This window comes from Eretmochelys imbricata, chromosome 3, assembly GCF_965152235.1.
Source record: "Eretmochelys imbricata isolate rEreImb1 chromosome 3, rEreImb1.hap1, whole genome shotgun sequence".
NCBI lineage: Eukaryota > Metazoa > Chordata > Testudines > Cheloniidae > Eretmochelys > Eretmochelys imbricata.
Window position 1 is genome coordinate 69,407,183 of NC_135574.1, and position 24,084 is coordinate 69,431,266.

The 24,084-nt window shown below is 39.8% G+C and overlaps 3 protein-coding genes across 9 annotated transcripts in view; 1 reads left to right on the forward strand and 2 right to left on the reverse strand.

Moving 5' to 3' along the window:
* The window catches only part of ANKRD6 (ankyrin repeat domain 6), a 165,049-nt gene extending 155,804 nt beyond the window's left edge, over window positions 1-9,245 (forward strand). The window contains exons 14-17 of the mRNA XM_077812816.1: window positions 1,606-1,758; window positions 2,320-2,433; window positions 4,342-4,669; window positions 6,932-9,245. Of these exons, the coding sequence (XP_077668942.1) occupies window positions 1,606-1,758; window positions 2,320-2,433; window positions 4,342-4,669; window positions 6,932-7,497 (1,161 nt within the window). The 3' untranslated portion in view covers window positions 7,498-9,245. The remainder of the gene's footprint in view (window positions 1-1,605; window positions 1,759-2,319; window positions 2,434-4,341; window positions 4,670-6,931) is intronic.
* The window catches only part of LYRM2 (LYR motif containing 2), a 63,638-nt gene extending 44,788 nt beyond the window's left edge, over window positions 1-18,850 (reverse strand). For 5 of the 7 annotated variants that reach the window (XR_013345600.1, XR_013345598.1, XR_013345597.1 and 2 more), the window contains exons 1-3: window positions 18,567-18,850; window positions 16,061-16,201; window positions 14,074-14,246 (exon numbers count right to left, since the gene is read on the reverse strand). Coding sequence is in view for 1 of the 7 variants with exons in the window: in XM_077812815.1 (XP_077668941.1) it covers window positions 14,166-14,246; window positions 16,061-16,201; window positions 18,567-18,611 (267 nt within the window). In the remaining 6 variants the exon portion in view is untranslated. Of the gene's footprint in view, window positions 1-1,019; window positions 1,398-12,696; window positions 14,247-16,060; window positions 16,202-18,566 lie in introns of those variants that run through there. The other 2 variants (XR_013345601.1, XM_077812815.1) reach the window with 2 other exon arrangements.
* A 3,129-nt stretch (window positions 18,851-21,979) lies between these two features.
* MDN1 (midasin AAA ATPase 1) overlaps window positions 21,980-24,084 on the reverse strand; it is a 164,956-nt gene continuing 162,851 nt past the window's right edge. Inside the window, exon 102 of the mRNA XM_077812817.1 lies at window positions 21,980-22,886. Coding sequence (XP_077668943.1) covers window positions 22,698-22,886 — 189 coding nt within the window. The 3' untranslated portion in view covers window positions 21,980-22,697. The remainder of the gene's footprint in view (window positions 22,887-24,084) is intronic.

Genomic DNA, 24,084 nt, shown 5'->3' on the forward strand with positions numbered 1-24,084 from the left:
ATCTAGTTCTAATTCCTGAACAGCCTCCTATGTGCTTTTGTGTTGGGTAGAAGCTCCTATTGTTTCAGCTACTTGGTTCCATAAAGATGCTTTAATAGCTTCTTTACAACTATCTTAAATGAAGGGTAATGGTTATGCCCCTCCCCAATTTCACTGAGATTTAACTCAACCCATATGAAATAGAGCAGAGTGGTTAGTGAACAGGGAATACCAAACCACATAAACTCACTGCACTTCAGACACTGTAATTTGCTAACCTTGTGAATATGCAATGGATATTCCACCCATTTGTTTGACTTAGTATAGTTCCCCTAAATGTGAATCTGCAAATATTCACTTAAAGCCATTTTTAGAACAACACAAAAGCATGCAATAAATTATCAAGTGATTCCCCTATTGAAATGTAAGTGACTTTGATCTGATGGGTCTATTCCATCTAACTACTGCTGCTTTTATGCGTTTTGTACCAAGACACGTTCAGGAAAGCAGTGCTTCCCATCTCTGAATCTGAACATAAACCTTTATTCTCCCTTGCTGCACTTGGGGAATCGTGTATATCAGAAGGTAGGATGGAATTTAACAGAAACTATTGAAGAGCATCTATTGCAGACCTCATATACTCTGTTGCCATGATGGCCGGAGGCCTCAAGAAGTAGAAACTTTGGAGGAAGGATTGGAAAATTCCAGAGCTGAGCACAATGAGGACTATTCTGATGTTAGATGTGGGATTCAAGAAAGAAACCTGAGGCAGAGTTGTTATTTTATTTATTTAATTATTTCTATGGTAGTGCCCAGGAAGAGCTGGGCAATTTCTATACGTTCAATGAGGGATGGTTCCTGCTGCTCCAAGAATCCCTCAGTCTAAGGACAGAGGTAGGGAAAGGAACAAGAAGTAAGGATCTGCATACATGTCAGTTACATTTACTTATAGGCAGCATGGCATGAGTGGGGCTTTGAAAGACTTACATTTGGACATAGCAGGGTTCTTGCCAATGAGCTCAGGGAGGCTGCAAGGAAGAAGGCAAAGAGATGTGTGTGAGAGAAGCTGCCAGCAGACAGGTGAGGATGAGAGGAATGCTAGTGCAGCAAAGGGGGTTATGCAATGATATATATGGGATTTTAAATTGCAATTGAAGGAAACTGAGCAAAATGTTCAGGTTAAAGAAAAGTCAGAAGCCAAAACAAATCAGTTTTATAGCATCAAAAGCAAAAGAACACCCCAAAACCAACAACTCCCCTCCCCAATTTTACAGCATCGATAAGAATCATAACGTTAGGTCTCAGGTCCCAATCCTGTAATTGGATTTGCAAGATGGATCCTTGTTACCCATCTGGAGTCTCAGTGAAGTCAACAGTGCTCCATGCAGATCAGATTGGGAATGATTTAGGCTGGGGTTCTGCAAACAAAATATACTTCATATATTTGTTTTCTTCTTCATGCAGGCCATGAGAGGTTATCAGGACAGTAATACAGTACCAAAGCAGATTAGCTAGGGTGGCAGGAAGTTCAATTATAGAAGAAGTAGTGAAAATTTACTGACTGTTTGAGTGTTAATAGGACAGAGGGATAAAATCAAGCTATTTTGCTATTCCTTGTGCTCTCAGGCCCCAATAAATGGATGTCGTTGTGAGCCACTGATTAATAAACTGGAGAATCAGCTGGAGGCAACCGTGGAGGAGATAAAAGCTGAGTTTGGGACAGTGCAGGATAAGATGAATATCAAGCTGGGACAGATGGAAAACAAAACTCAACATCAAGTAAGAAAATGGTCCAGGGATATGCTATTAATGTTAGAAACATGGTTAAGTCTCAGTAAATATTTTCATTTTCATTGTGTGTGTGTGTGTGTATATGTATATATAAATAAATCTAATTCACACCTGTGACCTTTAAACTATGATGTTCCACCGAGAGATCTATTGTTACAAGCCAGAGTCCTGAGAAGAATAATAGTTAAAATAAACTGTACAGGTGACCTTCTGTGCTCACTTTGCATAGTGAATCAGAACTGGTTAGCTTCACTTTTAGGGTCTGATAGACTAAAGACAATGCTGCAGCTGTTGGGATTCAATGAAGGGAATGTTTAAAATTATCATGCTTTAAAATTTCAGTGAAAACAAGTTTTTAATTACTTTTAATTGTACAGCTTCGTGAGTGCCCGTTCCCCATCCCCCTTCTTGTAAGCAAGTTCTAATACTAGTTGATACTGTTCCTAGAAATGAAGGGTGAGAGTCAAAAGATTCATGATAATTTATCAGATGTACACTGATTTTTTCCTAACATGGTCTTTTGAACTGAGCTTTTGTGTTCTACCACAGCTCCGTGTTTTAGATAAGTTAATGGCTGAGAGGCTGTCTGCAGAGAGAAGAGAGTGCCTTCATCGCCTTCAGCAGCACGCTGAACTTGAAAAAACTGAGGGAGAGAAACGGCAGGTATGGGAGGAACAACTGTTCCACACAATTAACATAAATAAATAGCAGTAAGGGATGGATTAGTTGAAAGTTTGGTTCCAGTAAGCAGTGAAACGTCTGGATGCTTATCTGGCCCTCTGAAATATTTGAAGTGGACTTTAACAGGTTATTTTGGTGGGGCTGGGGAGTTTCCAGAAGTCAGGAAGGTAAAATCTGGTCTGAGCTCTGACAACTTAGGGTTGGGCGTATGGAAACTTTTAACAAAGAATTCTTTTCCTTAAAATAATCACTAGAAGTTTTAACAACACACAACATTTTGAAAATTTGACTCAAGAACATCCCTTTCAACTTTTACTCTCTTGATCCTGGTGGTCATTTTATTAGTTCTTCTGTCACCAGAGTGTCTTTTAGATAGACCAAGCATGATTTTTTAAATGTACAATTTTTTTTAAAGGAATTTTAAACCTGCTTTCTACAACCTAAAAAGGATACTCTACTTTTTCCTCCTTAGGTGATCTTTTCACTGTACGCTGAGACGATCCCCTTCCTCAAACACTCTTTTCCTTGATCTTTTCCTGCCCTCTTCCTCTGAAAAACACTTTCATGGAGAGAGGCAGAAGACTGCAGTCCCTTCCCTGTAGCATTATGGCAATACCACACTTTTCCCAAATTGAGCATTGCTGCAAATAAGCCACTATTACTTAGATTTATTTCTTTAACAGAATACTGGAACAGATATTATTGTCCTCTAGCAGATACCCATCTGCTGTTTTGAATCCATCTCTTGGGTACAAACTCCCCACAAACATGCTAGTAAAGTTCTACTTGCACACTCACCGAGGGCTAGTAACTCTCTTTTGATAGGGAAGTAAAAACTAGGTATTTTCATTATGAAAATCCCAGTAAGAGTAGAGAAATACATTTCATACCTGTACTGGTAGATTTTCATGACACAACTTTGCAAAGCTGCCATAAACAAGAATAGGGGCGTAATATTAAAATAACTACTGCCCAGATATGCCTATGGAGACAGGGATGATCATTTAATCCGTTGATCTCTCTCTCATCACCAAAACCACTTTATCCAGAGGACATACTTCTGAGGCAGAAACAACAATTAGAGCTGCCCAAAGTTTTATAGCAAGAGGCCTGGGTATCAAACTGTCTTCTCTACCTGCTGGTCTCTGAGCCTTCTCCATGAAGACTGAAGAAACCTCAGTCTTCTAATACTCCAAAAGAAAGAGTGATCCATAACAGGCAATCTCCTATCTGAATTATACTTAAGAAGCATAATATATATTCTTGTTCTAGTAGGGCCTGATTCAATCAGTGGAAAGACTCCCATTGAATTCAATAGATTTTGGCTTAGACCCTTAGTAAACTGTTTGGGTAAGGACATGTTATTTGCATGGCACAAAGTCACAGTGCCACATAAATAACAGGCAAACTGAAGCGTACAGGGACTGTTCTTTCTATATAATTCAGTTCTTACTGAATTTTTAAAATGTTCATCAGCAAATGCCCTCTAATACTAAGCATTTTTGTAACCTGAAAACCAGCGTTTGATTGTAAGTGACTGTATTATCTGTTCTTCTAGCACAAAAACAAGAGAAGCACAGAAATCAGAGGTGGCACCATTGTCCCCAAAAACCCAATAGTGTTTGATCTGGACTTTTTTCTCCTAAAATCTGTTAGCTCTAATCACTGTCTTGCATAACTGTAACATCTGTGTATAAATGTTGTTTATGTCACTAGAAAATTACCATTTACTGTGATGTGTAGTGATTGTCAGCGAGGGCTGCTGTTGTAAACAGTAACTTTACTATGGCACAGGCACATTATAGTGAGCTCCATCGTAGATGGACTGAAGATTGTACCTGGAGTAATACATACTGACTTAAAATCTGGCAAAACATTTTTCTTTCACAGATTTCCTTGGTGGATGAATTGAAAACCTGGTGCATGTTAAAGATTCAGAATCTGGAGATGAAGCTTTCTGGAGATTCTAGATCTTCAAGACCAAAATCAACTCTGTCCACTTGTGAGTCCCTCACCGAGACCCTGGCTACAGAGAACCTCCATAGTGCCAAGGACTGTAAAACCAACCAGAGCCCACTACAGTCAGAGGACTCACAGCAGCATTCCTATATCACACTTCAAAATAGTCTCTCAGAAGACATGGGAAGGAGTAGAGTCCAGACATCAGAACAAAGCTTTGGAACACATTATTTTGCTGTTGAACAAGACACTGTATCAGGTATAATCTTGTTAGACATTTAGCTGTAGTTTTCAAAGGCATGTGCTGATTCACAAGGGAATAAAAATGCCAAGATTACTTAACTTCAGTGGTATGCTTTCCTTCCAGTCATCAATACCTCTCTTCCCCCATCTCCACACATTCTGGTTAAAACATGTTGCCTCCTTCAAGGCAACCACTCAAGTTTCAGGGCTTAGTTGGCAGGAATTTACCTTATTATATTTTTCTTGGCAAATCCTCAGGTGGTGAAAATAGATGTAGTTTCTACCACTTTCAGGGACAGTGGAGGGCTGGGTTTTCTCCCAACCCAGGGTCTTCCATGTAAGAGTGCACTAAACTGTCAAGTTTCCATTGAAGCGGCTATATTTGTTTTATTGGTGCATGGACCTTATCCCCATATGTATAAACTATTCTTTTATGGTTTATCTATCCTAACTCCACACACCCTTTTTGTTCATTCTTCCTTTTTTCTCCCTTGATGATCACCATAGGAGTACATTCCATTCTTGAACATATGGTTTTCTGATTCTAATATTACTGAATGAACAGCTTGCTAAGTGTAGTTCTTCTAGCACACACTAACCTAAAGACCAAAAGCCTGATCTCTGTGATGTCTGATCTTGCTGGCCTACAGAAAAGGCATCCTATGATCACGCCTCAATTTACGTTCTCGGGCAAGTAGGCTGCATTTTCTTTGAACAAATGTGTGTAAGTCAAGTCACTAGCCTGTGAATTTATCAATAGGAAGAAGTGATATATGTAGGGCTGTCAAGCGATTAAAAAAATTAATTGCACTGTTAACACTAGAATACCATTTATTTTAATTATTTTTGGATGTTTACTACATTTTCAAATTATTAATTTAAATTACAACAGAATACAAAGTGTACAGGGCTCACTTTATATTTTTTTATTACAAATATTTGCACTGTAAACAAAAAAATTCAATTCTACCTCATACAAGTACTGTAGTGCAATCTCTTTATCATGAAAGTTGAACTTACAACTGTAGAATTATGTACAAAAAAACTGCATATAAAAATGTAAAACTTTAGAGCCTACAAGTCCACTCAGTCCTACTTCTTGGTCAGCCAGTCACTCAGACAAACAAGGTTGGTTACAATTTGCAGGAGATGATGGGTTCTGCTTGATAATGATCCAAAGCAGTGTGGACTGACATGTTCATTTTCATCATCATGAGTCAGATGCCACCAGTAGAAGGTTGATTTTCTTTAACGTGGAAACTACAGAACGCAAACCATCATGAGTGTTGCTCTTTTAAGATTTCTAAAAGCATGCTTCACACCTCATAACCCACAGTTGAAGAATCTGAGAGGAGAGTGCTGTAGCTATTTTTAGAAATCTCACATCAGTATCTTCTTTGTGTTTTGTCAAATCTGCTGCGAAAGTGTTTTTAAAAAGAACATGTACTCGGTCATCAGCCGAGACTGCTAGAACATGAAATACATGCAGAATGTGGGTAAAACAGAGCAGCAGACATACAATTCTCCCCTTAAGGAGTACAGTCACAAATTTAATTGACGCCTTTTTTTTTTTTTTAATGAGCATCATCAGCATGGAAACATGTACTCTGGAATGGTGCCGGAAGCATGAAGGGGTATAGGAATGTTTAGCATATCTGGCATGTAAATACCTTGCAACACCAGCTACAAAAGTGCCCTGTGAACACCTGTTCTCACTTTCAGGTGACATTGTAAATAAGAACCAGGCAGTGTAAAGAAACTTCTTTGTCTTAGCAATTGGCAGAATAAGTAGTAGCACTGAGTGGACTTGTAGACTCTAAAGTTTTACACTGCTTTGTTTTTGAGTGCAGTTATGTATCCAAAAAAAATCTGCATTTGTAAGTTACACTTTCACGATAAAGAGATTGCACTTCTGTACTTTTAAGAGGAACTGAAAAATACTGTTTCTTTTGTTTATATTTTTGATTACAAATATAGGCACTGTAAAAATGATAAAGTGAGCACTGTGCACTTTGTATTGTGTTGTAATTGAAATCAATATTGAAAATGTAGAAAAACATTCAAAATATTTAATATATTTCAAGTGGTAGTCTATTGTTATAAGTGTGATTATTCGCGATTGACAGCCCTAGATATAAGACAATATATTATAAACGTCTACAAAATGTATAGCATGGTATATAGGAAACCTTGGCCTTCCCAATTCTCAGAACGGGAGATTCTCTTAATATTTGCATAAATGTCTGCTCAGAACTCTCATTCTTTTTTTAATTTATAGGTGCAGAGCAACAAATGATATCTGCTTGTCCAGCTCCTTCTGCAGTCCCTCAAGTTGTTAGGCCTAAAGACAAAGCTTTTAGCTCCAGTGCTTTTGACAGGTTCCAACAGGAAGTGCCATTGTCAGAGCATTCAGGTTCCAAATTAAGACATGTTAAGGTACAAACTGCTTTGCAGCCCTTGACTGAATTTGCAAAGACTGAGCAACAGAGTGGCTACTTCATAGACAAAGGAACTCAAACAAAGAAGTCTGGCAAAAGTGGGCAGTCAAGACACAGGCCCCAGCAACACACAGTAACACATACCCAGCCACAGCAACCATCCGCTCTGCCTGGAGATCAACCAGCCCCTCAGATCAAAGACACTTCACAAGCTCTGGAGATTACTCAGTACTTTTTTGAGGCTGTTTCCACTCAAATGGAAAAGTGGTATGAGCGGAAGATTGACGAAGCCCAGTGCCAAGCTAATCAAAAAGCACAGCAAGACAAAGCTGCACTCAAGGAGCATATTAAAAGTTTAGAAGAGGAGCTCAATAAATTAAGGACTAAGGTGCAAAAAGAAAGCTAGCATCAAGAAAACAGGTGCAGGCATGGAAACTGAGGAATTGTTTTTTATATGAACTGCAGTGTGGCTGATTTTGAGATCTATTAGTATGTAGAGTATTGAACCCAATACATACAAATATAAGAACTGCCCCTTTTAATGAGATGTAATTTTAGAAATTAGAAGTTCCAGAAATACCGGGAGTAAATATCCAAAAAGACTGTTTATGTAGTCATAAAACAGTAAGTCTCTGCAGATGGGATACACTCATGATACTATGAGCCCATAAAATTTTACAGTCAGAGATAAGAATTACCAGGTACTTCATCACCAGGTACCAATAACCCAAATCACATTCTAAAGAGAGAGTTTTCCCATTTCCTTGTAGGTCACAAAAAACACCTAATGGAAATGGTTTTGTTAGAAATAAGTTTTGTTTACAGAAGCTTCCCACTGATACTTTCCTCTGCCTTGGGTTTGCGTTGTTCAAGCATACTGTAACTTTGACTTCTCCTTAATTATTGTTTGAATAATTATTACAGGTTACATGATTAGTGAAGGTATCTATTCAAGTAACCTTATTGAAAAGTTGTAATTTCTTATATCAGATGAGTGGCAAATATTTTACCAAGTCCTCACTATGTTTTATGAGCAGCAGTACGCTCATAGGCAAGACTCTTCCTCTGAGATGCCTAAATTCCAATTTTCTATAGGAGCATGAAACACAGACCCAGTGTAAATTCCTGGCTCCACTAAAGTAAATGGCAAAACTCCCATTATCTTCAGTAAGGCCAAGATTTCACACCAAATGACTTGCCTAGCACCTCTTAAGTAACCCCCTCTTTCTTTTGTTTTCCTACATCCATTTCCCTTTAAGTGAAAAAAAGAAGAATTAGGGACCTTATATGTCCATTGTTTTCTAAAGGAAAATCCATTCCAGACCACCAAGCTTAATAAGTAGACAACTGCAAACTGACTAGCAGAACACCAAGGCTGACTGTACTGAACAGAAAATTCTGATAGCAGTTTGGCCACATCGTTTGCCATAAATGAAAATGTCCAACTTTGATGGACAGAAAATTCCCCTTTGTGAACTGCTATTGAGAATCTTTGAGCTTATTATTTATCGTTTATATTGCAGTAGTGTCTAAAAGCCTCAACCGTGTTGGGCCCCAATTCTGCTCAGTAATGTACAAACGTAAGTTACCATAGATAGTTGCAGCTCTATCCATCTAGGGCTTTGTGCTTTAATCTAGTAGGAGACTCCATAAGATACTGACAATAGAGACAAGGCTATTTAACAGAGATCACGATAGCCCAGGAACAGCTATCCTAAATCATTCCACTTAAAAAAAAAAACTGCAATATTATGCCAAGGAAAAAAAAACCAAACAAGCAATCTCTTGACACTGGAAATCCAGATGAACAAAACGTACTTTACAGTATTGTAAACATTAACTCTTTAGAAATCGAGCTCATATCTTTTTAGTACATGTATAAAGCAAAGAAAATTGTATTATATTACAGTATTTTTAATTCTTATTAATGCACTATTAAGACAAGTACAGTATATCTGTAGTAATGGAGATATTTGTTAATGCTAATGCTTTGACTTCAGTAGTCAAAAATAAAGAATTAGACATTTTCATATGTTTACAACTTTTTTAAGTCAATTGTTTAAGCTACTGTAGGAATGCAGAGGCATGTTATCTATTTAATTTTTGTATCATCTTGATAAAAAGTGAATGTTTTTGCCTAGTAATTAAACATAAATGTTGCTCAGAAAGCTATTTTTCATGTGTTTTCTAGCTTTACAGAGTTGATCACATTGAAAACTGCAGATACAGAGTGGGAAATGAGAAGCAGTTTAAAATAATAAATTCAAAGAACCAGGGCTGTCAAGCAATTAAAAAAATGAATCTCAATTAATTGCACTGTTAATAATAGAATACCATTTATTTAATATTTTTGGATGTTTTCTACATTTTCAAATATATTGATTTCAATTACAACACAGAATACAAAGTGTACAGTGCTCACTTCATATTTATTTTTGATTACAAGTATTTGCACTGTAAAAATAGTATTTTTCAATTCACCTAAGTACTGTAGTGCAGACTCTATCATGAAAGTTGAACTTTCAAATGTAGAGTTATGTACAAAAAAAATGCATTCAAAAATAAAAATGTAAAATTTTAGAGTCTGCAAGTCCACTCAGTCCTACTTCTTGTTCAGCCAATTGCTCAGACACAGAAGTTTGTTTACATTTGCAGGAGCTAATGCTGTCCCTTCTTGTTTACAATGTCACCTGAAACTGAGAACAGATATTCGCATGGCACTGTTGTAGCCAGCATCGCAAGATATTTACATGCCAGATGCACTAAAGATTCATATGTCCCTTCATGCTTCAACCACCGTTCCAGCAGGCATGCGTCCATGTTGATGACGGGTTCTGCTCACTAGCAATCCAAAGCAGTGCAGACCAACGCATGTTGATTTTCATTATCTGAGTCAGATGCCACCAGCAGAAGGTGGATTCTCTTTTTTTGGTGGTGTGGGTTCTGTAGTTTCTGCATCAAAGTGTTGCTCTTTTAAGACTTCTGAAAGCATGCTCCATACCTCATCCCTTGCAGATTTTGGAAGGCACTTCAGATTCTTAAACCTTGGGTTGAGAGCTGTAGCTGTCTTTAGAAATCTCACATTTGTACCTTCTTTGCGTTTTGTCAAATCTGCAGTGAAAGTGTTCTTAAAATGAGCAACATGTGCTGGGTCATCATCCGAGACTGCTATAACATGAAATATATATGCAGAATGCAGGTAAAACAGAGCAGGAGACATACAATTCTCCCCCTAAGGAGTACAGTTACAAATTTAATTAATGCATTTTTTTTTTTTAACAAGCATCATCAGCATGTCCTCTGGAATGATGGCCGAAGCATGAAGGGGCATAGAATGTTTAGCATATCTGGCATGTAAATACCTTGCAATGCTGGCTACAAAAGTGCCATGCAAATGCCTGTTCTCACTTTCTGGTGGGCAGAAGATGAGGGCAGCATTATCTTCTGTAAATGTAAACTAACTTGTTTGTCTTAGCAATTGGCTGAACAAGAAGTAGGACTGAGTGGATTGTAGGCTCTAAAGTTTTACACTGTTTTGTTTTTGAGTGCAGTTATGTAACAAAAAAAATCTACATTTGCAAGTTGCACTTTAATGACAAAGATTGCACTACAGTATTTGTATGAGGTGAACTGAAAAATACTATTTCTTGTTTATCATTTTTACAGTGCAAATATTTGTAATAAAAATATACACTTTGATTTCAATTACAACATGGAATACAATATAGATGAAAATGTAGAAAAACATCCAAAATATTTAATAAATTACAATTGGTATTCTATTGTTTGACAGTGCGATTAAAGCTGCAATTAATTGCAATTAATATTTTTTAACTGCGATTAATTGACAGCCCTAGTGGGAACTAAGCCCCTGAATTCTAATCCCAGTTTTCCCATTAATTTACTATCTATAAAATGCGGATAATACTTAGGTACAAAAATTATCTTACAGAGGTTCTATAAGGATTAACTAATTTAGTGACAGGTATTATTCATTCAACACAACATTTACCATGGGACACAGGGAAAGGGAGCCTTTTCTGGCATTCTCCCCTACCCCACACTCTACACATTAGGCAAAATTGAAGTGATTCTTGGCTACTACCCACATAATCCACCCTGCCCTTTTACATACACAACCAAAATTAATCCCATTATTCCATGAGAGTTTCTAATTCCTGCATGGACTCCTGCAGCAGATCTCATAACCCCTAAAAGGCTTCTGGCAGAGAGACTCACATGGACTCTGATGGAGTCCGCACATTGTGCTCCTACAGACTTACGGAACCAACTGGGTTAGTTGCTTCATGGGACGTTCTCAGTCAAGGACTGTACCCTGGTTGGAAGTCTTATATTGCCCAAAGTGGGTAAGGAGTGACAAAGTTCATTTTGACCTGTACAATTTGTTATATAAAATTGCTTATAAAAACTAAGCACAAGCTGAGTTAAAGAAATTTACAATCTGAATGTTTGAACTAAAAACTGTGATTACACGGTTTCAAGACTCTGGTAAAATCACAATTGCTAGAATACAAGTGAAAGGAAATGCCCATTAGGATTGCTAGATGTTGGTTTTGATTAAGGGGGTCATCTCTTTCTGTACTATGTTTTTCTGGGGGCAGCTGGCAGCTTGTTGAAGGGAGAGAGGAGGAGAAAGGCCTTACTGTGAGTCAGAGCTTCACTAATCATGGTTGTCACCACTCTCACCACCTGTTGGGACCTCGACATCATTTTCCTGCATCTGAATGATGTCCTAATCTGATCAGACAAGTAGAAGGAGCCAGATGACATCACCTTTAGAGGGTCAGCTAAATCCTGAGCAACAGCTGGGATATGAACCTGATGTTCCTAATATTACTCCCTACCTATGTGTCAGTGCCTCCTTATTTCTTCTACCTCTTTTGCCTTCTAAGAGACCAGCTTAGCCCGCGAGGAGTAATCTACCCTTGCAATATTGCTGTAAGCCTGTGACCAAAGAGGCAAGCTAAAAACAAGATTGATCGAGACTGCTAAGTACTAGAATAGCTAATAAGTTTGTGTGCTTTGCCAGTGATTGTTTCTAGCAGCTAAAGTGCAAGCAAGGAACAAACTGAAGCTGCAATTTAGAAAAGATCCATGAAGCTTATATCTCCCACTGGGTGTGTTTATTTTAAAAGTATGTTGGTTGAACTTCACCCACTAACCCTCAGAAGTTGCCACCTAAATCTGACTTTTCCAGCAAAGACTTCTACTATAACCTTAAGACTACCAAGCAAAGTTTCTCTCTAGATAGAAAAAGGGAAGTTTTCAAAACAAAGTTTCAAATGTTTTAACTGTTTTTTGTGAATTTGTTAAAAGGTTTGTGTTACTGTGGGAGTAGGCCAGCATAAGTTTATATAAAGCACAATTAATTTAATGTTACAATAAAAGGGTTCTAGTACATTTTAAATCCTGAGCTCAACACTGTAAAAGGGACAGAGTGTTAATGACAAGCTCAACTAGTTGGCAGAAATTAAAGAGATACCAACTTGAAAAAAAAAAAATCACACTTTCTTATCCCTTAAGGTTACTGTAATTGAAGACAAGTTAAAATGAAGAAAAAAAATCTTATCTTACTCAAGTTCACTAGTGTGTTGAGAGTTCATGTTATTTATTTTTTGTATTGTGGTAGCTCCTAGAAGCCCCACGGCCTCAACAAGGATGGTCCCAGCCCCAAAGAGCCTACAGTGTTATGTACAATATAAAAACATTAGGTGATACAGACAGAAAAAGACAAGGAAACAATTAGACAATACTGGTCAGCATGATCTGCAAGAAACTGTAACCCTGCAGCAGTGTGCAGATAGAGATAGAGAAAGGGGAGTGGGAGGGGTGGGAACATTTGGCCTTTGATGGTGATATACTCAGGCTCTGCTCAAAAAGGCCCTTCTAATCATCAAGGAAGCAGATTGTTTTTTAAAGAACTGAAGAAAAAAAATCAGGACATACTAATAAAGAGCCTACTACCAGAATATTGATTTTCCTTTGAATTCCATTTTTTTAACATCATCTTGTCAGTGTCTGTTTAAAAAATCCACAGGAGCAACCTCTCTCAACACAAACCAGAGAGCTGTCTAATCCAGAGTCTCGTCTTCGGTAGTGGCCAGAACCAGATGCTTCAGAGAGAAGCTCAAGAAACCCCATAGACAACAATTTTGGAATATAGCCTAACTACAGGAGAAATTTCTTTCTAACAGCCCGTCAGTCAGTCAGTGGTTGGCTAACCAGCCTTGTGAAGTCTTTCAACCAAGACTGCAGGTATAGCTTTGAAGAAACTTGGTCTGCTGCTTGTTAGAGCTGAACCAAGACATACTAGCTGGCAGCTGTGTACATCTGTTGTTTGGATATATAGCTATTTACATTCAGAGAAACTCAACCTCCTTTACTTTTGAAATTGATATAAACAAAATATGTTGCCATTCATGTGGGGAATACAACATGAGGAAGGGCCACAACATTAATATACCTTTTCTGTTTGTTCTACTTTATGTAAGAGATGAACACTTGTCAGTACAATCACAAGAGCTATTTCTTAATTTGGCAATAACCATATCCTAGGTTAAATTCTCTCACACTGTTAAGGTTTAATCTATCATGATTATGATTAAAGACACTACTTCAAACAAACAGGATCAAGTTATCACCTACACATGGGGAATTTTCTTAGTATTTTGAACAAGTTTATTATGAAACAAACTTCAGGAGTTTGGGACTCTAGAGAAGACTCCCATAAGATTGTAACATTTAGAAGTACTAACGTAGGAAAAAACAAACAAAAATCTGGTTTGAATTTCTTTTTTTTCTTTGGCAATGCTGCTCTTCTCTCAGCAGGTATTATGCCACACTTTCGATTATTTGAACAAATATGGCGTAAGTAATTTTTCTATGCCAAATATTCAGGTAACAGACTCAAAAAGAGAAAGGAAATAATGGAATTGTACTGTATTCCACCTTGAAACATTACCGGTATCTTTGCATAAGATGAGGTGCTGCATCCTGGAGAAAGTACTGTACTTCTCACAGTGGATGAAAGTCCATTGGCTCTCAGAATTAAGGTTAGGAGTTTGCCAGCTGAAGTGTTCTCTCAAGCTCCTGAAGCTGCATGTTGCCCTGAGTAATCATCATCCTAATTGCATCCTGTAAAGTGAAATGGAATCTGTTGGGCTGAACACGTATAACACACTACAGTACACATATTTTTGCCAGAGTTGCTGCATTTTTCACTCAATTTCTTTGCCTGAGTCAACGGCACACAATAAAGCATTCAGCCTCTAAAACAATGAAGACAAAACAATATGTTCATTATGATAGGTGAAGCAACTGTCTCTCACCAACAGAAGTTGGTCCAATAAAAGACATTACCTCACTCACCTTGTCTCTCTAACATACTGGGACCGACACGGCTACAACACTGCGTATATTAATTTGCCATTCATTTTTCCTTAAGTTCTTAATAGTGCCATTGGGGGTTATTCCTGTGGCTTAAAAGTAAGTGGAAAAGTTTCTTTGATTCAAAAATCTAACTACATTAGTATTTTCTTTATACATCCATGTCCTTTCCAATGTTTCTGTGAATAAATGGTAAGAACCACAGATGTGCATTGTAGAGAGGGATTTTTAAGAGATAAATGGTGTGGACATTCTTCTGAAATTCTTTAGTCTGCATAATTCCAGCCAGTAATTCTTTACTACTGACTAGGAAAGGTGCACAACTGGCAAGACGGGGTGTAGAAATGTTTGAGAAAAGGTGAAGTTTTCCCCACCCATTGCTGCTTCCTATACAGATATCAAGTCAAGTCTGTTTTGTTCAGCCAAAATTAATAAATACTAATTTAAACATAACCCCAACAGATATCATAAAAGGCAGGTCCAGCATTAGTAAACTTAAACTTGCTCTCCACTATTCAATACAAAAGTTGTAAAATTAAAAGTTTTGTCTGATTCTTATTTCAAGCAAGCAGTTTTTGTTTTGTTTATTTAATTTAAGAAATCAGAAAAAAAAAATCAGAAAAACTTTATTTACAAGCAAGAAAGAAAAGGAGAGATAGTGTTGATAGTTTTCATAGATTCCAAGGCCAGAAAGGGACCATTGTGATCATCTAGTCCAACCTCCTGTACAACACAGGCCATAAAACTTCCCCAAAATAATTCCTAGAGTATATATTTTAGAAAAAATATCCAATCTTGATTTAAAAATTGTTGGTGATGGGAGAATCCACTCTGAGCCTTCTTAAATTATTCCAATAGTTATTTACCCTCACTGTCAAAAATTTACGCTTCAGTTCCAGTCTGAATTTGTGTAGCTTGAACTTTCAGTCATTGGATTGTGTTATACCTTTCTTTGCTAGGTTAAAGAGCCCATTATTAAATATTTGTTTCTTGTGTATATACTAACAGACTAATCAAGTCACCCCTAACTTTCTCTGTTAACCTAAATAGATTGACTCTATCACTATAAGCCCTGTTTCCTAATCTTTTAATCATTCTCATGGTGTGATTTTTCATCCTGTTGATAATAGCCCACTTTAATTGATTTGTCTCGACTCCCCCACTGGGTAAAGCAACTCCCATCTTTTTGTGTACTGCTATATATCATCCTACTGTATTTTCCACTCCGTGTATCTGATGAAGTGGGTTTTAGCCCGCGAAACCTTATGCCCAAAAAATTTGTTAGTCTATAAAGGTGCCACAAGTACTCCTCCTTGTTTTTGCTGATACAGACTAACACGGCTACCACTCTGAAATCTCTCCCCAATATATTGTATCGCTTTTGTATAAACATTACTTGTTTTAGAAAAATCAGCAAAATAGATACAAAAACAGGTGTTATAGAAGTCTTGGTGCAGTTCTTAAAAAAACAAAGCATATGACAAACCATAATCTGTAGCACTAAGAGTGCTGCAAAGTATATAAAAGACATTGCTATGAGGCTTCTGCCTCCGATTGCTCACCTCATCTGTTGCATCTTTATTTCTTTTGAATTCTTCCCTTGCCCACTCCTTTAGATAGTGCCGATCAGTTTCGGTAGGTACCTGACGAATAGCCTGGAGAATTCTTCTGTATAACTGAAGAACCTGCTGCCGTCTCAAGAACTGCAAAGAAGAGGGGAAATGCCAGTTATGTTTGCTACTCCAGTGGTTTCCAGTCAGTTATATTATCAAAGAAAGGTTTTTTTAAAACCTTTGTAGAGATTTAAGCCAAATACCACCTGGAAATTAAATGAATCAAGAGAAAGTACCTGCTATGCAAGTTTAGTCTATAATAAGCTTAAAATTGAGAAGAAAAACAGAGTAAATTTTAAATTTGAATGATCTAATCTGAGCTGGGCTATTGGAATAGAGCAGGGGTTCTCAAACTTCATTGCACCGGGACCCCTGACAACAAAAATTACTACACGAGCCCAGGAGGAAGTACTGAAGCCTGAGTCCACCCAAGCCCCACCACCCTGGGCAGGAGGGCCAAAGCTGAAACCCCAGGGCATGTAACCTGAGCCCTGCCGCACAGGGCTAAAGCCCTGGGACTTTGGTCCCGAGCGATGGGGCTCAGGCTTCAGCTCTGGGCCCCAGCAAGTGTAAGTCACCCTGGGGACCCCATTAAAATGGGGTCCTGACTTACAGTTTGAGAACTGCTGGAATAGAAGGAAATCTATAAAAAGGACTAGAAACTCCCATGATTAGCTACTGTATATTGCAAAGTGCTTAGTCATAGACCAGGGCCCCACTGTGCCCTCTATAAACACAACAGAAAGATGGTCCCTGCCCCACACATCTTACGATCTACAGCCTGGTCTACATATAGCTTTTGCACCAATATAATTATTTCAGTTAGAGATGTGATTTTTTTTTTTACTGACATCACTATATTTAGGCTTGGGAGGATCAGATGTGTATTGGTAAATGTAAATTTCACTATACATGCACAAATAAATAAATATTTCCACTGATAATCAAAATGTATGGATAGGCAAAGTAAGAAAAATACTGCTTGAGAACTTATCAGAAGTTGATTTAAAGTTATTTACTTTGTATATTTTGACAATTTAGGCTTTAAAGATTATAAAGCATTAACTTTTTGAATATCAATGTCTCCTGTCTTTAAATAATCATTGTCTGAACCCCTCATAATTCCCCACAACTGTGAAAATTGAAATAGCCTAAAATTTATAAAAAATGCGTAAAAATAAACATTGATGTTATCCATCAAAATTATTAAAAAAAAAAAAATCAAATTCTACCAAGCCTAGTTATACTTTTATACTGGTAAAACTTCATCCACACTAGGGTTGTACCAGTATATCACACTGGTACATCTTATTCCCCATCACATGTGGAATAGGTATACCAGTATAAGCACCTTTAAATCAGTACTACAGTGTCCACTCTTACTTAGGGGGGGTTATACTACTTTAACTATACTAGTATAACATTTGCACAGACAAGCTCTAAATATCAGAGTTGTTAGCATAGAAATTATAGCTGTATTGGAGAAGGAAAAGAAGGAGGGGGAGCTCTGTGGAACCCACACAGAAAATTGGGAGGGGGGGGATTAGAAGGATTCTTCAAACAACATGCTGAAGGAGCAATTAGAGGGATGAAAGAATCAGGAAAGGACTCAGTCATGAAAGCCAAGCCAGGTCAGATTACCAGAGGAAGAGCACAGTTGACCATGTCAAAAACCGTTGTGAGGTGGAGGAGGGGATGCAGCACTGTTTCTGAGCTTTGGCCACGGAGGGGGGCATCAGAGATTTGGCCAATGTCTATACGTACAGAGAGCTCTCCCGTCAGTATAATAAAAGCACCTCCACAAGAGGCAGAAGCTATGCTGGCGGTACAAGCTCTCCTGCCGACATAACGCTGTGCACAGGAGTGCTTATGTTGATGTAATGTTTATGTTGCTTGGGGGTGGCTTTTTGACACCTCTGAGCAACATAAATTTTGCCGACACAGGCTTAGGGTGGAGACAAGCCTTTGGCAAGAACTGTTTCAGGGCAGGGCAGCAGGCTCGGCAGGGGTTTAGGAGGGAAACGGAGGGGAGGCTACTGACGTCCAGCTGGAGTTGTGGGTGCTTAGCCCGACTGAAAATTGGTCCAAGCCACTCACCCAAAGTCCCCCCGCAAGCGGCTGAGCAGAGTCTCTGGCGCTGCCAGCTGCCCCCCCTCGCTCTGGTTCTGAAAAACGCCGGGGCTTGTGCCAGTCACCGGCCGCGCCCAGGTGGCAGGTAACAGGGGCAGCCTCTGAGCCCAGCCCCCCGAGCGGGGACCCCTGCACCCTGTAACCCGGCAGCGGCCCCGGGTCAGGCCGGTCGCTGGCTGCGCCCGGGCCCCTAACAGCAGGGGCTGAAGCCCCCCCGCTCCGGCAGCAGCGACTCCCTCAGCCGCCACCGCGACCCCCCAGCTGGGCGGCCCTGAGGAAGGAGGGGCTCTGGCCGGCGGCGAGACGGGACCCCCCGGACCGCTACCTGCTTCAGCGTCAGCGCCGCCGGAGGCAGCCGGGACGCGGCCATGACACCGACCAGGCCCTGCGTGCGCGCCGCAGCCCCGCCTCCTCCGCCGCCCGCCCTCGCGGGGCCCGTGGTCCCCTTCCTGCTCGCGGGGAGCGGCGGGTCCCGCTGCTCAGGCAGGGGCGGACACCCCCGAGGGCGTGAGGCTCAGCCAGGGGCGGGGAAGGGATTTTAAGGCCTGGGCCACGGCGTGGGCGGGAAACCTGCGGGTTCCGGGCCGCCCAGGGCCCTGCCCCGCCCCGGGCCGCAGAGCCGGCGCCAGCTCCTGTGGGCGCCCCCGAGGGAGGAGCCGCACAGCGCCCCCCGGCGTCCGCCTGCCCCAGTGCTGCAGCTGCCCGTTTGTGCCAGCCGAGACCCAAGCCCGCCCCGCGTGGGCAGCGGCGAGCTGGGAGGGGGTCTGAGAGGCTGGAACTGTTAACGCCTGGGGGGAGGCCTCCTTTCCCTGGACGATGGGATTAGGGAGGTAAATAACCCAGCAGGCTGCAAACAGGATAGCTCAGTGGTTTGAGCATTGGCCTGCGGAACCCAGGGCTGCGAGCTCAATCCTTGAGGGGGCCGTTTAGGGATCTGGGGCAAAAAATGGGGATTAGCCCTGCTTTAAGCAGGGGGTTGGAGTAGGTGACTTCCAACCCTGATATTGTAAAATCAGTAAAGGCAGTAGATTAGAAAGACAATGCCTGAGCTAGCTAAGATAAAAGGGCACTATTATTAGGAATGTAAAGATGAGGCTGAGTACAGCAAGTGAGCACAGAGCTTGCTGCACAGGAGGGGTTGGTTCCTGCAAATTAACCAAGCCCATCTAACAATGGGTGAGGCAATGTATAGTAAATGTAATGAGATGTGTAATGTCTATAAAGGAAGAGAGTTGTCATGTACTTTTGGAGCTGTAATATACTTTGCATGCGTCTAGGGTGACCAGATGTCCTGATTTTATAGGGACAGTCCCGATTTTTCACATTTGCTGTTTGGTCACCCTACATCCGTCCCACCTGCATTTGAGTCTAATCAACTCAGTATAGCACTGCTGTATACTAAATAAAGATATCTCAGTGACAAAGGCTGGAGTCCAACTACATTCTTGGGAAGCATCATAGAAACTGATCCCAGAGGGAATCCCAAGGACTTTCCTCCCCAGGAGTCCTGAGACTGTTTTAAATTATGCCTGGCTATACTCTTGGGGTTGAGGATAATCAGACATCTGGGAATTGCAGGAATACAGCAAAACTCCAGCCACGCACTTTTCCCCCTTAAGCACACCATCACAGCCCTATTAAAGAGCCCCCAACTGGATGCACACAAGGCTGATGCATTTAAGTCCCATAACACTGTTAAGTTCTCCTTGGTCTAAAGAGACTCTAGGATCAAGCAGTATCTCTTTAGCACACTTTGTGGGCACAGATTCTGTTACCCTTTGAGAGTTGGGACCTGCAATCCAGCTGGCCACAGTCCCTAAGCTAAATGTGGACCCTCCCCCCCTCCAAAGACCTCTCTAAAAATCCCAGTAGCTTAAGCACCTTCCCAGAGCTCCAACCCTGCAGGCATTCTCTGGTTTAGTTTACTTCTTTAGGGACAGGTGAGATTTCAAGCACATAACATGCAGGCTTAGTAAAGATTTCTGACCCAAACCACCATAGGACAAGAGACATACGCATCTAGACAAAACAATGAAATGCCTATGTGCTTTTCCCTGCCTCAGTTTCCTCACCACTCAAGGCAGTAGTTTGGGGGTTTGGTCAGAATCCTTTAGGGTGTGCAGGATCCCCTCTCCTGCACACAGCTGCTTCTCTGAATCATTGAGTGTCTTCTCTACAGCCAGCTTCTTTTGACATTGGCTGGGCCTGCAGTACAAAAAGGTCCTCTCTGCTACAAAAGTATGTCCCTTCATTTCTCTCCATCTCTGTGATTTTAGCACCTAGCACTGACTCCTACTTTCTCTGTTTCCCCCTTTCTGGAGAATTTTCACTGCTTCAAATCCTGTTCCCTTGCATAGAAGATGGAGAAAACTGGTTTCACCTAGGATGTGGCCCTCCCATTTGAATGGGAGCTTTATGATGACTCGCCAGTGTCTCTGGTCAGGTAGGGATGTGATACCAGCCCTGCTGGAATTAACTGAAATTATTAAAAATAGGAGACCATTAGACACTAATTTAACCATAAATTCTTTTATTAAGCCCAAAGGCTAAATGATATTTTAATCAATTGCCCTAAACATTCCTAAGCCTAAAAACACCCAATACAGTAATAAAGTATCCATAAGCATGTGATCAGTATACTTACATATAGGCCAGACTGAGTGAAAACTCTCATCCTGGCATAATCAAGTAGGATCTGATAACCTTCAGCTTCATGGCTCTCTTTATACCCTTCAGTTAAACTTGCTAGCTTTAGCAAAAGCCCAGTCTGAAAACGTTTATCCTTGCTACTTTCCTTCCAACAAGGTCTTCCTTTCTTCTCTCTTCCCCACTCCTTGCTTACCAGCAGAACAGTGGGAAGGTTCGTGTTTGTTTCTTTTAAGACACAGTTTGTCTTGTTACTAGAAAGAAAAGGAGTACTTGTGGCACCTTAAATTTATTTGAGCATATGCATCTGATGAAGTGAGCTGTAGCTCACGAAAGCTTATGCTCAAATAAACTGGTTCGTCTCTAAGGTGCCACAACTACTCCTTTTCTTTTTGCGAATGCAGACTAACACGGCTGCTAGTCTGAAACCTGTCTTGTTACTGCAGCCTTTTATTTTTTTTGAACCATACATCCTTCCCACACAACAAGTAAAAATAATGCCACTAATTATTTTCACAACCTTCTTTTACCTGCTGATTGGGGTGTTACTAGCCACAAACCATAAAGCAAATACATTATTTTCTTAAACTTAATCTAACTTTAATTTCATAACTATTCCTACAGACCCTGATAACATGTGGCTGACTCCATATCCCCTGAGGCATTTAGTGATACAATTTCATAAAATCAACCAGAATTTTCTAAGTTATAGTCAGATTCCCCAGATCATCACACCCTCCCAGCTATACCTGGTTGTGAAGAAGAGCCAGCACTTCAATATTCAGAGTTTCCACTGAGAATCCTGATGGGGCCAGTTAATATAGCTTGCCAGCAGATTTGCAATGGCCAAGTAGAACAAATCTGCCAGAATGTTAAGGAAGATGAGACCACCAATAAAAACTCACATATCTGGCAACCCCTTGCAGTCCAGAACAAGTGAAACCTGTGAAGTTATGCAAGCTTGGAACCTATCTGATTTGAGGACTGTTTGTATAATTTTCTGAAAATATAAAGCATTATATGTGCGCCAAGTACTATTCCTGTGGCATAGCTATTTTTGCTTCATCAAATGACAAAGAATGGACACCATAATTACAAACAGTGGTACATCTTTTTATTAGTACAGACAGTAAGATGCATAGCTTTTGCAATGAAAAAAATCATGTACAATCTTTAAGACACTTGACTAAATGCGTCTTTAATGTCTGCCTTGGACAGGGGGCAAACTTCACAGTGTAAAGTGATAATGCAAGGAAGATCATATCATGGCATGTTTCATAAAAATACCCTGAAGGCATTATCCAACAACCAGCGACAATTGTTAAATAGGATGTGTTTAACCACAAAACACAGTTTTAAGTATTCAAGTACTTATATTTTGGTTGTATAAACCCATCCTTCCCCACCCACATGTACCACCATGTGTTTAGCTAAAACAGTTCCAAGGCTGTTCAAGTTCTTCCAATACAAGAAGTTACTTCCTAGAAAAAAGACTACTTCCCCCTTCAATTACATGAACATTCCAAATAAAATTTAAAAATAATAAATTACAACAGTGGTGGTGGAAGGTTTGCATTGTTATAGGGATAGGCAAATAAGTGAGTACAGAGTCTTTCACCATTGCATAGTCTCCTGCACTAGCAAATGGGGGAGAGCACACCTAAAGCATTGCTTTTCTAGGCTGTCTGAATATCAGAAGGCAGTTCCTGCATGTAAATCCTGGATAGAGAGATCTCATCAAACCACTGATGAAATGCAGTCACACTTAAGTAATTTAGCAGCAATCAGATGTTTACTTGCTTTGTAAATTCTATAGACTCTCCGAGGCAGTCACCAGTTCAAACCACTGTCGCAGTGCATCACTGAGAGTCTCTGGGAGGGCATTCACATCTCTGAGGATTATGTAGAATGGGAATGGGAACTCTTCCATGTAGGATCTGATTTCAGGCATTTCTCCAGGGTCTTTGAATATAGGTACTTTTATGTCCAAGATGGAATCCTGTAAAAGAGTTGAAGGGATGACTGGACTGTAGGTACCATTTATCCAATTTTTCAACCACATTTCCCCAACATTGGACAATTAAAGGCAAAAATATTTTAAAATAAAACCCTAAATGCAACCCCCTCAGGGAAGTCAAATAGGGACAGGCATGACAAGCTGAAAATTAAAAAAAAAAAGTGCCTTTTTTCCTAAAACTGTACTGAGCAGAGAGTTACAGAATGAAATAGACTAAACTCCAAGCTTTTGTAATATTAAACAAACATATAAATAAATGCTAAGGAAAGACAAGAGACTAACATGACATGAACCTGCTATCACCTGGATCAATTTGCTTTTATGTTGTGTCATTCCCTGAGTATGCCCTTCCTTTGACTTTTACGACTGTAAAGTTCTTTGGGTAGAAATTGTTTCTATTCACATTTGTACAATGGATAGCACAATGGGGCCCTGTTCCTGAGTTGGTGCTTTCGTAACAAATGTTAAATTACAAACCCAGATTAACCCTACCCCTGCTTCTTGTAAAGGAAAATAGAGCCTAGATTGCTCTGTGTAGCAGATCTAAAAGTTCCCATAGTGAGAAGCAAATTTTACCACCTCAAATTTAAGTTTGACATTAAAACCATGTTTAATCAGAACTTTGACAAACTACTATTAATCAGGAAAAGGTTTTAATAACAAACCAGGAAGGGTTTATTTAACTATCTTAGAGTTATCCTGTTGGCAACCTTTTCTTCCTACTTTCATCCTTAGAGCATTGCACTTGAGTTGATTCTTCCTCAATAAAGGTGCACTGCAGTAATGCTAAATATACTGAAATTCTGCTTTCTACTCCACTATGGAACCCTCCTGAAACCCTCCCACATCTCAGCTTCCAAACCCAGCACATGTCACACACCCAGCTACCAAACACTCTTTGCAAGTTGCCCAATCCAAACACTAAAAAGCTGCAAAACTCTCCTAGTTAGCAGCTCACTCTCTCAGCTGTTTTACTTTGTCTGATATTGGATCCCTGTCACCTTCATGTCAAATAGAGGTAGCTGCCAGAAACTATCATTTTAAATCACAATTGAGAGGGAATAAATCAGCTCTTTCAAATTCCTTTTGCTTTCAACTTTTTAAATTTAGAAATCTAGTAGCTATTTCTGTTCTAGCCAAAATTTATGATGACAGTCCCTAAATAATTATAAATCACCTC